Below are 13435 nucleotides of genomic sequence, written 5' to 3'. Positions count from 1 at the left end.
TATTGGTTAGCCTCCATGTGTTTGTGTTTTTTGCAGTTTTTTTCCTGTAATTGATATCTAGTCTCATGGCGTTGTGGTCTGAGAAGATGCTTGATATGATTTCAGTTTTCTTGAATTTGCTGAGGTTTGATTTGTGACCCAAGATGTGATCTATCCTGGAAAATGTTCCGTGTGCACTTGAGAAGAAAGTGTAGTCTGTCGTTTTTGGATGGAATGTCCTATAAATATCAATGAAGTCGAGATGGTGTAATGTGTCATTTAAAGCTTGTGTGTCTTTATTTATTTTCTGTTTGGATGATCTGTCCATTGATGTAAGTGGGGTGTTCAAGTCTCCCACTATTATTGTGTTCCTGTCGATGTCCCCTTTTATAGCTGTTAGCATTTGCCTTATGTATTGAGGTGCTCCTATATTGGGGGCATAGATATTTACCATTGTGATATGTTCTTCTTGGATGGATCCCTTGATCATTATGTAGTGTCCTTCCTTGTCTCTTTTAATAGTCTTTACTTTAAAGTCTAATTTGTCTGATATGAGTATTGCTACTCCAGCTTTCTTTTGACTTCCATTTTCATGGAATATCTTTTTCCATCCCTTCACTTTCAGTCTATATGTATCCCTTGGTCTGAAGTGGGTTTCTTGTAGGCAGCATATAGAAGGGTCTTGTTTTTGTATCCATTCAGCCAGTCTGCGTCTTTTGGTTGCAGCATTTAATCCATTTACATTTAAAGTGATTATTGACATGTGTGTTCCAATTACCATTTTCTGAATTGTTTTGGGTTTGTATTTGTAGGTGTTTTCCTTTTCTTGTGTTTCCTACTTAGAGAAGTTCCTTTAGCACTTGTTGTAAGGCTGGTTTGGTGGTGCTGAATTCTCTTAACTTTTGCTTGTCTGGAAAGCTTTTGATTTCTCCCTCAAATCTGAATGAGATTCTTGCTGGGTAGAGTATTCTTGGCTGTAGGTTTCTCTCTTTCAGGACTTTCAGTATATCCTGCCATTCCCTTCTGGCCTGCAGAGTTTCTGTAGAAAGGTCAGCTGTTATCCTTATGGGTTTTCCCTTATATGTTGTTTGTTGCTTTTCTCTTGCTGCTTTTAATATTTTTTCTTTGTGTTTAATTGTCATTAGTTTGATTAATATGTGCCTTGGTGTATTTCTCCTTGGGTTTATTCTGTATGGGACTCTCTGTGCTTCTTGGACTTGGTGAATTATTTCCTTTCCCATATTGGGGAAGTTTTCCACTAGAACCTCTTCAAATATTTTCTCAGACCCTTTCTTGTTTTCTTCTTCTTCTGGGATGCCTATAATTCGAATGTTGGTACGTTTAAGGTTATCACTGAGGTCTCTGAGGCTGTCTTCTAGTCTTTTTATTTTTTTTTCTTTTTCCTTCTCTGTGGCAGTTATTTCCCCCATTCTATCTTCCAACTCACTTATTCGTTCTTCTGCCTCAGTCATTCTGCTGGTTATAGCATCTAGAGTATTTTTAATTTCAGTTATTTTGTTATCCATTGCTGTTTGTTTTTCTGAGTTCTTATGAACTGTTTCTTGTACTTTCTCTATTTTGTTATCGAGATTTTGTATCATTTTTACTATCATTACTCTAAATTCTTTTTCAGGCATTTTTCCTATTTCCTCCTCATTTATTTGGTCTTGTGGGTTTTTTTCATGCTCCTTTGCCTGCATGGTGTTTCTTTGTTTCCTCATGGTTGTCCAAGCTTTTGGGGTTGCTTGTCCTGGTGATAGAGGTATTTATAGAAGACTGTCCAAGCCTCAGACTAATGTCCAAGTATTGGATTAAACGAATATTAAGTCTAGGAAACACATACATGTATAAGACACACAATTATTGAATCCGTTAGGACATAAGGCTCTAGAAAGACCTGACAGAACCCCAGTGTGCTATCAGATATTCAAAGAGAAACCCAACAGAAATTGACAACTGAAACAGAACAAATCAGAGACAAAAGCAAAAGCAAACAAACAACAAATAACACCCTACACATACAAACATTAATCCAGGGAGATTTTGTAAGCTAGGATCAAATATAGAAATGAGCTGGAGTACCACCAGAGAGAATGGAGATTCTCAGAATGTAATTAGACAACTGTACTAAGAACTAAGATAAAGACAAAAGCCTAATATTAAATACCAAGGCAGTGTGTCATCTGGAGAATAGAGCAAGGAGTCTGAGCAGACCGATAGTGTTGCTTATATGTATGTTAAGATAAAATACACTTAAAAAGGCTGGAATAAAGGGGAACAGAAGAGCGTAATGTGGTTGGAAATATGCAAATAAAAAGAAAGGAATAGAAGTGTATAAAAGATAGGGATGAAAGGAAAGTATGAGAGTTATTTTGTCCGTACTACCAAAAACTTAGCTAGATATAGAAGTATATAAAAAGGCAAAAAAAAAAAAAAAAAAAAAAAAAGAATAAAAAATATCATTAAAAAATTATGTTATAAAACTTGTAGATCCCTTAGGGCTAAGATCGTATTTAATAAATAAAAAAATAAAAAAAAAAAAAGAGAGCGAGAGAAAGGAAAAAAAAAAAAAAAAAGTCCAGAAATGATCCCAGAATGGACCAGTTCAATAGGTATTGATGCTACTATTTCTGTTTCCTTAGCGTCTCAGCTGTAAGTGTCCTTCTCCTTGCCTTGGGTTTTTTTTTTTTGCGTTATTCTGTGACCAGCAGAGGTTCCTTTCTTGTTCGTCTGTAAGCCTCGGTGTGTGGGGAGGGAGAGGGTACAATAGTGGCTCCTTCTCCTGGGAGTGAGTGAGCAGTGGCGCACTGTTGTTTCAGTAAGGCTTGGAGGGTGCCTGTTGCAGAGGGCGCTGGTGGCTCAGGCGTACACAGAAAGTCTTAGAGTTGGGCCTCTCTCGGGGTTTTTTTCTTTTTGATGTTGTTGTTTTTTTTTTTTTTTTTTTTTTCTCTTGGCAGCCTCCCTGCTGCTGGCGTTGCAAGGGGTTTTAATCTAGCCCTGCCCAAGTGCCTGAGGCTGCTTGTTATCCCTGAGCGCCTTAGGTGGCCCGCAGGGTGTCTCTCCACTGCCTGTTGCAGAGGCACCGAAAGAGAGGGAGAGGCTATGCGCGCGGCTCCTCCTCCCCCCCCCCCCACCCCCCGACCGGGAGCCTGCAGCCTCCAGCCGCCATCATGGCCGGGCAGCTCTCAGGGACCGGCACTCCTCTCCGTGGACCTCCTCCCTCCTGTCCTCTCGGTCCGTCACCCTACCGGCAACAATGTTTCTCACCCTGAACCAGCTCTCCGGTTCCCACGCTCCCGCTCCTGGACCCTCCGTTCAGCCGCGGATCGATGTCTCGGTCCGGGAACGCTGAGCTGCGCTGCGGACCCTCCGTATGTTTCTCACTCCCTCCCGTCTGCCACAGCTCCGCCGCTTCACCCTCTTTGAGCCCTCGTAGATGCCTCCCTACCGGCTATGTCGGGCTCCCTGCAGCCCTTTCTGGTGTCCGAAGCCGTCTGCTGGTGTTCAGCTGGTTCTCTGTGGGAATTACTGCATCCTTCCATGCATTCCCAATGCATCTGTGGAGAGGGATGCACTCCACGTCTCTCTACTTCGCCGCCATCTTTTCTCCTCCCGACCATTCTGTCTTAATAGTCCTGGATTGATAGGATTTGATTGTCCTCGAACCTTTCCCTCTCCCCGCTTTCATGTCTTCCCATGGTCAGTTCTTGTCCTGGGGTCATCTGGCAGTGAATTCACTGGTACTCTCAGCATCCCCAGCTGTGGTCCAAGATGGCAGGAGCATCCAGGGGAGGGAGGAGCACAGAGCTCCAGGCAGGCCCACTGAATGATCCCAAGCCTTGATGCCCGAGAAAATTCTCCCTCTGCTCACAGACTACACTTCTCTTTCTTGTCATCCCCTCCGTGCCTCCTGCCTCACCAGGAAGCCTGGCCAATCCCAGCAGCAGCTCAGTGGTGGGTGGGGATGGGAGCCAGGAGGCTGTGAAGAGGAGAAGTCAGAAGCAAGGACATCACACAGGGAAGCGTCTGTGCTTGCATTTCTGTTTCTTCTGAAGTGTCTCAACTTCTGATCTTTGGGATATTGTAGGTTTACAAGGTGATAAAAATGGAAACACACGACCCCGGCAGCCTGAAGGGAAAGATGCCCATGGTAAGTTGCAGGGCCTTCTTCTTTGGGGCCATTCTCTGAGACAGTAAGCTGGTTTAGCCTCATGGGCCAATCTGTGGTCAATTGGAAATGGCTCCCTGGAGCACCGTGCTGGGAGTCTGGGGTCACCTCTGGGCTCAGGGGACAGGAGTATCATGATTGACTGGCAATGTCTGCCATGAACACAGGTGAAGAAGTAAAAAGTTCACACACCAGATGTGATCCCAAAGCTGAAACATAAGCCCCACCAATAACAAGAGAGCCCATTATAGGAAACATTAAAAATGGAATTCAGAATTGTATTAACTTTAAATGGGATGCTAAGCATCTGTAAGGTAGAAGGCATGTGAATAAGCAGAAGAGGGCAGAGGAAGAAACCCTGAATGGGTGATAGACAGCCTGGGTTCCTGCTTTTGTTCCTCACTCACCTTCCCTGGGCCTCAGTTTCCCCCTCAGTAGACCAAATGGCATCTAAGGTTTAGTACAGTTTAGTACTTCTTCCCATTGTTTTGCTTTAAAACTAGAATAATTTAGTTAATGCCACAGGCATTTTAAATGTATTTCTGCAAAATCATATTCAAATCTTACATAATCTGCTCAGAAAGTAAATTTAATGAGGCATAAATCATTATGGGTATTTTTAATGTTCAGATATTGTAAAATGGAACCAAGAAAGGGTAAAACTAATAATAGGGTTTTCAGTCCCATTTTAGAAATGCCATCCTTCTTCGAAATGGGGGCAGGGGAGACCTCATTTGCAGAGTTGAAGCTCGTTAAATGTGTAAGTCCACTTCATATCCACTTAGGTCACCATGACGGCCCTTGTCAGAGGATGGCAGGAGCCAGAGTCCGGGGGGGAAGAGGGCTCTGAGAAGGGTGAAGCTCGGCAGGGCCTGATGCCGTGTCCCCTCTCCCTTCCGAGGGGCCAGCTGCACAAGGGCTGCAAGGTGGACCGGCTGGGATAGGCACTGAGGTGATCTGAGTGATGGGAGGTGAGGAGACCCAGCTCTGGCATCAGACAGTCAATGAGCCCCAGTGGTGCTGGGCTTCCAGGGAGCTCCAGGGTAAGACTGTACAAGACAGAAGGCTGGGGGCGGTGGGCATCCAGGCAATCTTGGTGCTTATAGAGAGCAGAAAATGAAGAAAGATATTGCTAGGCTGCTGGGCGAGGCCACAGCCTCACGGTGGTTTGCACAGCCTGCCTGCCCACTGCACACCCTGCCTCCTCTTAGGAGAGGAACAGCCTCAGATCCTGGATGTGTCAGAGATCAAAGGGACCAACACCCCCCACACACACCCCGCTTGAGGACTACTACAGAGCATCAGTGCAGGGACCAAGAGAGCAGAGAGAGGTGGCCAAATCCAGTCTGAGGCTGAGAAGGAAGAAGGCCTGGGTCCTAACAGGAAGGGACCCACCGCAGTGGGGAAGTGCAGAAGAATCCGTGTGGCCCGCTCCTGATGGCTGCACTTGACTGGAGGCGGGGAGCGCCTCTGTGGCCAGACATTGGCCAGCTCCCTGACCGGCTGGCAATGCCTCACGTCCAGTACCAGCCCAGAGAAGGTCGTGGAGCAGCTCCAGCCAGAGCTGGTGGTGACACCTCATCCCGACCCTCTCACCACACCTCTCGGGTCTATAGCACCAAGGAAACCACTGTGTCCATCTTGGTGGGAATAGCAACACTGCCTCCAAAATGCTGTCTCCAGCTGTTTTACGGCCTGACTTACAGCCCTGGTTCTGGCTAGGCGGCCTCTACACTTGCTGTTCTGGTCTCCCTGTAGCTTATGTAGTTACTTTAAAGCATTTAATAAATTATTTTGCTGCTTAAACAAACAAACAAACAAATAAATAATAAAGACTCTCACAGTCCTCAGGGGATGTGTGGGTAGCTGTAGGCGTAGCCCTGCACTGAGCACAAAGGCTTCATACCTCTGCCTGCCAAAGACCCCCACCCTGCACCTTCCCAGGGAGAAGAGTGACACTGACCTTACCACATGATCTGCTATCTCATTCACTTCCCCAGGTGCCCCATAAGTTTGAGCCAGAGGCCGGACTGCTGGGTTCAGCACCTCCCAGTGAGGGGGAGGTCACAGGACTAGAGCCCAGGTCTTATGCAGCCCCACCAGGCACTTTCCCTTGTGACTCTGCTCCTCCCAGGCTTGCTGTCATGTCCTGCAGCGCCACCAGCACCCCTCACTCACCTAACACCTGGAGGCTCCTGACATGACAGGATAAGAGCTGATCCACTTGAGTTGGGGGATCAGTGCCCCTTTGGTTCCATCCCCCCTCACCCCCTCCCCGTCCTCCCACCCAGCTTGCCTGATTTTGGTCAGCCTGGCTCAGAGGGCCTTGAATAAGAAAGAAGGCCCAGGCTCTTCTCCAGGCTGGGACAGGGGTCTGCTGCCCATCCAACCATGGGTTGGTCCAACCACTGGTCAGTTAGCCCCGCAGCAGCTGCCTGGAGCTGTCCTATGTCTAGGCTTCCTCTGAGAAAGGCTGGGCGTAGAGGAGGGACCGCCCCCTCCCACAGTACCTTGGGCAAGTACTCTTAACTTTCTCAGGGTGCACGTGATCAGTCTCCAGCTGGGCAAGGGAAGGCCCAGGTGCCCTGGGACCACCATGTCCTCCTCCTACAGCAGCATCTCCTGGACACTTCCCACAGAGCACTCATTCCTGGAAAAGCTAGTAGGGCATCTGCAGGAAACTACGTGGCAGGGAGAAGGGATTCCATCATCAGTCCATCTGGGGCTGCTGAGTTCATTGAGGTGTAATCACTTGCCTTATGCTGACTTCCAGGGTCTGCTTATGGTCCCCATGAGTCTCCCAGAGGACTAGAGGAGTTGTCATCGTTCCCACACCAGTGGGACTGAGGAACCTTTCTAAGAGATCTAGCTCTTGAGAGCAGTGTTTCAGTCTGGGACTCATGTTGAAGGTCAAGCAGTCCCAGCTCTTCCAAAAGACAGGGAGGACTGGGCAGGGCAGTCCTGTTGGCCAGTCTCAGCCGCTGACCAGCCTCCTTGTGTTGCCAGCCTACCCCTGGGATCGATCCAGCCTGAAATCCATGCCCCTGGACCTGCGGCAGTTTGAGAAACTGGACACCTATGCCTCACAGGTAGGAGAGCCGGCCCTTCTGCCTGCACTGGCCACTCCCACAAGGCGGCTTGGAGTTTCCCGAGCCAGGACAGCAGAGCCTCTCCCCAGACCCCTCGTGAGTGTATCCTGAGTCCCTTGGATGGTTGGTTCAGCGTGCCTTTCCAGAGCCTGTGAACGGGGGACAGAAGGCCCTCGGACAAAGGCCATTTCAACCCCCACCCCACCCACGGTCCTAATGCTTTCACCCCAGGCTACGCACCCTGCGCCGCCCCGTTGGCAGGCCCCGTCCCACCCTCCCCTCCCATTTGAGGCACTGCTGCTGCCGAGCCCTGCCAGCCCCAGCCCATGAAGGAAGGCTGGCCAGCCCCCCCGTGACCACAGTTGTCCTCACCCCGAGCACGTGGGTGGCCAGGCTCCCACACCTCTGGGCCTGGACACATCTGGGGCAGGTGTGGGGAGGGGCAGCGGCAAGAACTGAAGCGCTAGAGACACACTAGGGTCCTGGGAGCCAGGCGGGAGCCTCACCACAGAAAGTCTGATTGGAGCAGCCAAGGAGCTGGACCCTTGGTCAGAGCGAGCCAGCCTAGGCCGGTAAGCTGGGAGATCACTACAGTCCTAGAAACACCACCTTGGGGTTGGCACACGATGGGTACTCAGGAACCCCGTTTGCTGGACTGATGAGTGATGGTAGGAGAGAGTCTGACTCAAGGCAGGGACATCAGTGGGGGGACGCCCAGCTGTCCTAGCAGGAGGAGGCATCCCTGGATGAAGCGGGGATGTTGAGAACAGAGAAGAGCTGAAGGCAGAGGGGAAGGACCCCCTCCCCAGTGTGTGTGCAGTGACGTGAAGACGCGAGGGGCGGCGGCTCACGGGTCGCTGGGCTGAGTCATGAAGGACGGGCGGGGCCGTTCCTCAACACAAGGAGCAAGGGAGCAGGAGCACGTGTCGGGGGATGATGCTTTGTTTGGGACGCAGTGGCTCTAATCCTGTGGAAATAACTGCTGGGCAGCTCGATAGCCAAGCCTGGAGCTGTATCCAGCCTGGAGAGCTCCTGGCCAGAAACCCTGCTTCAGGAGCCATCATTTTCAGCAAAGAGCTAAAGCCACAGGGAGGGCGTCATCTTGGGGAAGGCAGGGCAGGGGGTCCAAAGGGCTGGGAGCCCCCTGAGGCCGGGCCAGGAAGGGTCAGTGTTCTAGAAGGTGTGGGTCTGGTCAGCAGTGCGAGCTGTTCACTCTGGCCAGGCGAGGTTGGGACCGGCTCCTTGCCACTGCTCAGCACTGAGGCCCTACTTACTTCCCGGGGGACAGCTCCGGGGCGGGTTGGAGGCCTCGGCCAGGCTCCTGCAGGCTGAGGGGCAAATGAGGGGTGGAGGGGAGGGAGTGGAGAGAAGACCCCACAGGAGCCTGGGAAGGAAGGGAGGCTGGAAGCGGGCAGTCCCGAGAGAGAGACCGGCTTTTTGAAGAGACATCGAAGACAGGAGAGGCTGGGGCGGCCAGGACAGGAAGGAGGAGGTGAGGACGGAGCCGAGCGAGCGCACCACCTGAGGAAGGAAGAGCAGGCTTTGCGAAGCCAGGAGGCCTGGCCCATGGCTGGCAGAGAGGCCGGCTGAGCGATGGGGAGGGTGGGTTGGTAGGGAAATCGTGCCTGGCCCTTGTGTCCGAGGCCAGGTCATCTGTGAGACTGAGGGAAGGGAAAGGGGGTGTCCAGAGTCTGAGCAGGGTGGGGTATGCTGTCACGGCTGCCAGAAGGTATGGACAGGCTGCTGGGCAGACTCAGAGAGCTGCCCAGCCATGGAGCAGTGGACAGCCAGAGGGAGGTGGGGACCAAAGGACCAGAAGCTACAGAACCGAAGTCGGGGGTTAAGTCAGGAGTCAGCCAGGCCATAATGTGGGCCTGCAACGTGACGGGTGTGGTTCTAGGCCCCGGGAGAGGGACAGAGATGAGGACTGTGGGATTGGAGCATCTGGGCGAGGGCGGACAGAGGAGGGGCCGGACGGGCTCCCCGTATTCAGAGGGTGGCTTCTGGAGTTCCCGTGTGAGCGGTGAAACTGTCCCAGGAGAGAACAGGTCAGGAGCAGCTCGGGTGGGAGCTGACCAACGTGCGAACCACCAGTGCAGAGGTAAGCACCCAGGTGTCCCTACTTCTCTAGAAAAAGTGAGCGTGGTCAGGGCTGCCCTTCCAGCCATCTCAACCCTGTTTCCTCCTGCGAGCCCCTGCTGGGAAACCTACCTTGCTATTTTTTTAATATATTATGGTAAAATACATACGACATATAATTTGCCATTTGGATCCTTAAGTGTAAAAATTCAGTGACATTAATTACATTCCCAATGTCGTACAACCATCACCACTGTCCACTTCCCAGATCACCCCAAACTGGAACTTTGTGCACGTTAAGCAGTAACTCCCCATTCTCCCTCCTCCCAGCCCCTGGTACCCTCTAACTTATTTACCGTCTCTAGGAATTTGCCTAGTCTAGATATTTCATATCAGTGAGAAGCATACACCGGGTCTTTTTGTGTCCAGCTTGTTTCACTTAGCATCCTGTTTTCAGTGTTCTCATACGTTGTGTAACATGTATGAGAACTTCATTCCTTTTAACGGATGAGTAATATTTCATTGCATGGATAGATCACATTTTGTTTATCCATTCATCTGTGGTGGGCACTCGCGTTGTTTCTACTTTTCGCTGTTGGGAATATTGCCCTTGTGGACATTGGTGAACAGGTATCTCAGTATATGTCTTCAGTTCTTTTAGGTATATACCTAGGAGTGGAATTGCCGGGGTATATGGTAAATTCCATGTTGAAACTTTTGAGGAACTGCCAAACTGTTTCTCAGAGCAGCTGCGCCATTTTACCATTCCCACCAGCAATGTACAAGGGTTCTAATTTCTTCACAATTTTGCCAATTTTTTCAGGATTGCCTACTTTTTAAAAAAAATTATTTATTTATTTATTTATTTATTTATTTATTTATTTATTTATTTATGGCTGCATTGGGTCTTTGTTGCTGCACACAGGCTTTCTCTAGTTGCGGTGAGCAGGGGCTACTCTTCATTGTGGTGCGCAGGCTTCAGTAGCTGCAGCACATGGGCTCAATAGTTGTGGCTCACGGGCTTTGTTGCTCCACGGCATGTGGAATCTTCCCAGACTAGGGATGGAACCCATGTCCCCTGCATTGGCAGGAGGATTCTTAACCACTGCACCACCTAGGAAGTCCAGGACTGCATACTTTTTATTATAGCCATTCTAGTGGGTGCAAAGTGGTATCTCATTGTGGTTTTGATTTGCATTTCCCTAATGACCAATGACATTGAACATCTTTTCATGTGTTTATTGGCCATTTATATATTTTTGTAGAAATGTATATTCAAGTCTTTGGCCCATTTTAAAATTAGGTTGTCTTCTTGTTGTTAAATTATGGGGGCTCTTCATATATTCTGGATATTAAACCCTTATCAGATATATAATCTGCAATACTTTCATCCATTCTATGTTATCTTTTCACTTTCTTAATATTGTCCCTTGATGCACAGAAGTTTTCTATTATTATGAAGCCAAATTAATCTACTTTTCTTTCGTATCCTATGCTTTTGGTATCATGTCTAAGAATCCATTGCCAAATCCAAGGTCATGGTGATTTACTCTTGTGTTTTCTTCTAAGAGTTTTATGGTTTAAGTTCTTATATTTAGTTCGTTGATTATTTTTGAGTTAATTTTTATATACGATATGCTATAGGGGTCCAACTTCATTCTCTTGCATATGAATAACCAGTTGTCCAGCACCATTTGTTAACGAGACTATTCTTCCCCCATTGAATGGAACTGACACCCTTGTCAAAGGTCAATTAGCCATAGATGTATGAGTTTATTTCTGGACTCTCAATTCAGTTCCATTAGTCTATATGATCCTATGTCAGTACCACACTATTTTGATTACTGTTAACTTTAAGTATGTTTGAAATGCAGAAATGTGTGTCCTTCAACTTTGTTCACCTTTTTTCAAAGCGGTTTTGGCTATTCCAGGCCCCTTACAATTCCATATGAATTTGAGGATTTGTTTCTTCATTTTTGCAAAAAAAGGCTGTTGGACTTTTACAGGGATGGTGCTAAATCTGCAGATTGATTTGGGTAGTGTTGCCCACGACTAGGGGCAGCTACAGCACCCAGATGCCTGCCTGGCTGGTCCCAGGAGCTCCAGAGAGAAGATGGGGTGGCCGGAGGGCCAGTGATTCAGCCGGTCAGCACTGCCCCCCATCGGGGTTGCCCTCAGCCCAGCCTTGGACCCTGTGGGCCTCTCCTCCTTCTCTGCCTGGAGCAAGAGCAGCACTGGCTGCAGCTGGCAAGGCACTGGGCTCCCCACAGCCCTTGCCTGGGCCCTGATGTAGCATGCCCCTCCCGCTTCTCAGGGGACGGTCAGGAGCGGCCTGGACGAGCTGGTGAGCGACCTGCTCCAGGAGGCCCACAGTGACCTGGAGAGGGTCCGCGCCATCTGGATCTGGATCTGCAACCACATAGGTAGGCCCAGCTGTGGGGCCACGGGCTCTGGGACCCTGTTCCCAGAGGAGCATCTCTGGGCTTGACTCCATCACCAGTGTGTGTGGAGTAGGACGGAAAATGGAGGAGAGAGGCTCCCAGATGGCTGCGTTCAATAACCAAACCCTAAGCAAGGAGGGTTAACTCACCTGACACAGGTAGGGGGTCTGGAGGACCTGAGGGGCCACCTCCTCCTACCCCAACCGCAGCATTCAGCCTGGGCTTGAAGGCGACAGGATGGGAAACAGAATATCTGTTAGGACGTTGTTTGCTGCCCTCCCTGCCGACACACACACACACACACACACACACGCACACACACGCATTCCCTTTGTGCCCTCAAAGGCCACAGTGATTCCTGCCTCACGGCTTCCCGCAGGCCTTAAGCTCCCTTGCTAGTGAAGCGACAGGCTGTCTTCTCTATTTGGGACAAGTTTTAATAGTAGCTCCGTGCGCGCCTGCGGGTCAGCGTGAGGCCTTGGCCTTGGGGGCTGCAGCGGGGATGGGTGAGCGGCCCCTGGCACTGCTTGTGGAGCTGCGCGGTGGTCGGGACACGCGGCCAGAGCCCCCCACCCCCGTGCTGTCTGGGTCCCTCCCTTCCCAGCCCCTCCTCAGAGGCTTAAAGAGCCAAGTGGCCCTCTCTACCAAAGCCTTGCTCTTCCTCCCACCACCCGCACAAAGAGGGGACATTTCCCAGATATTAACTGGCCTGGGGCCCTGTTCCCTTAAGCCCACAGTGGTTTCTCCCAGGCCTGAGCGAGGCCAGCGCACGCGATGCTGGAAGCACAGCGGAGGGCGGGGCGGTGCCACGGGCAGTGGACACCCTCTCTCCTCTGCACCAGCCTGGTCGTCTCCCGGGATCTGGTTCCTCACGGCCTCCTCCTCTGCCCTCCAGAGTACGACATCGAGGCAGCCCAGGAGAAGGACCGCCAGGCCTTCAAACCCACCACCATCCTGCAGACCCAGAAGACCAACTGTGACGGCTACGCTGGGCTCTTTGAGAGAATGTGCAGGTACAGAGGGGTCCCCGGCTGACCACCCAGACCCAGCCCTTCCCCCTGCCAAGCGCCCCGTGCCTTGACCCACATTCCGGGCCTGAAACCCGAGTTTGCAAACTCTGCTCCAAATCCAAGTGAGTCCTGAAAAGGTCAATTTCTCCCTTTTTAACACCAGCAAAATTGACTTTGTACCATCTGCCGAGCTTCGCGATACATTAACATAATGGCAGATGAATGCACAGAGATAATTTGGTTATAAAAGGCCCTTTTTCCACCTTCTCCCATCTCTGTGCAGCTGAAGGTTAGAAGAATGGCAGATCTGGGAACGCGAGGACAGTGGCTGCGGGCGCCAAGAGGACTGTGAAAGGCTGTCCTCAGGGCTGGCACAGGGGCCCCCCTCGGGGAAAACAAAAGCTCCCCCATCTGAAAAGATTTGTCAGTTGGAAAAGCTGAATAACTAGGAAGCAGCTGTCTCTTGGAGCCTTTGGGCTTCGTTTCACTTGCTCCGGGAGTGAGCACCTAGCTAGGTTGCCCAGGTGGGTGAGAGCAGGCTAGTGGCTGGTAAGGAAAGCATTTGTGTTTGGAGACCTCACTGCTGGTTCGAGGTGACCTGGAGACAGACTCAAGGCTGGGGGAGCCCCGCTGACCCCTACAGTTTCCTGTGCCCGCTCTCTGAGGTCT

At 50.4% G+C, this 13435-nt stretch overlaps 1 protein-coding gene across 3 annotated transcripts in view; it reads left to right on the top strand.

Moving 5' to 3' along the window:
• KY (kyphoscoliosis peptidase) overlaps positions 1-13435 on the top strand; it is a 50311-nt gene that overhangs the window by 22224 nt on the left and 14652 nt on the right. For all 3 annotated transcript variants that reach the window (XM_057739108.1, XM_057739109.1, XM_057739107.1), the window contains 4 exons: positions 4067-4129; positions 7154-7236; positions 11630-11738; positions 12652-12769. In XM_057739108.1, the coding sequence (XP_057595091.1) occupies positions 4067-4129; positions 7154-7236; positions 11630-11738; positions 12652-12769 (373 nt within the window). The remainder of the gene's footprint in view (positions 1-4066; positions 4130-7153; positions 7237-11629; positions 11739-12651; positions 12770-13435) is intronic.

This window comes from Hippopotamus amphibius, chromosome 6 (genome assembly GCF_030028045.1).
Source record: "Hippopotamus amphibius kiboko isolate mHipAmp2 chromosome 6, mHipAmp2.hap2, whole genome shotgun sequence".
In the NCBI taxonomy this organism is placed as follows: domain Eukaryota; kingdom Metazoa; phylum Chordata; class Mammalia; order Artiodactyla; family Hippopotamidae; genus Hippopotamus; species Hippopotamus amphibius.
Note: the sequence above shows the minus strand (reverse complement) of the source record. Positions and strands in the feature narration are given on the sequence as shown.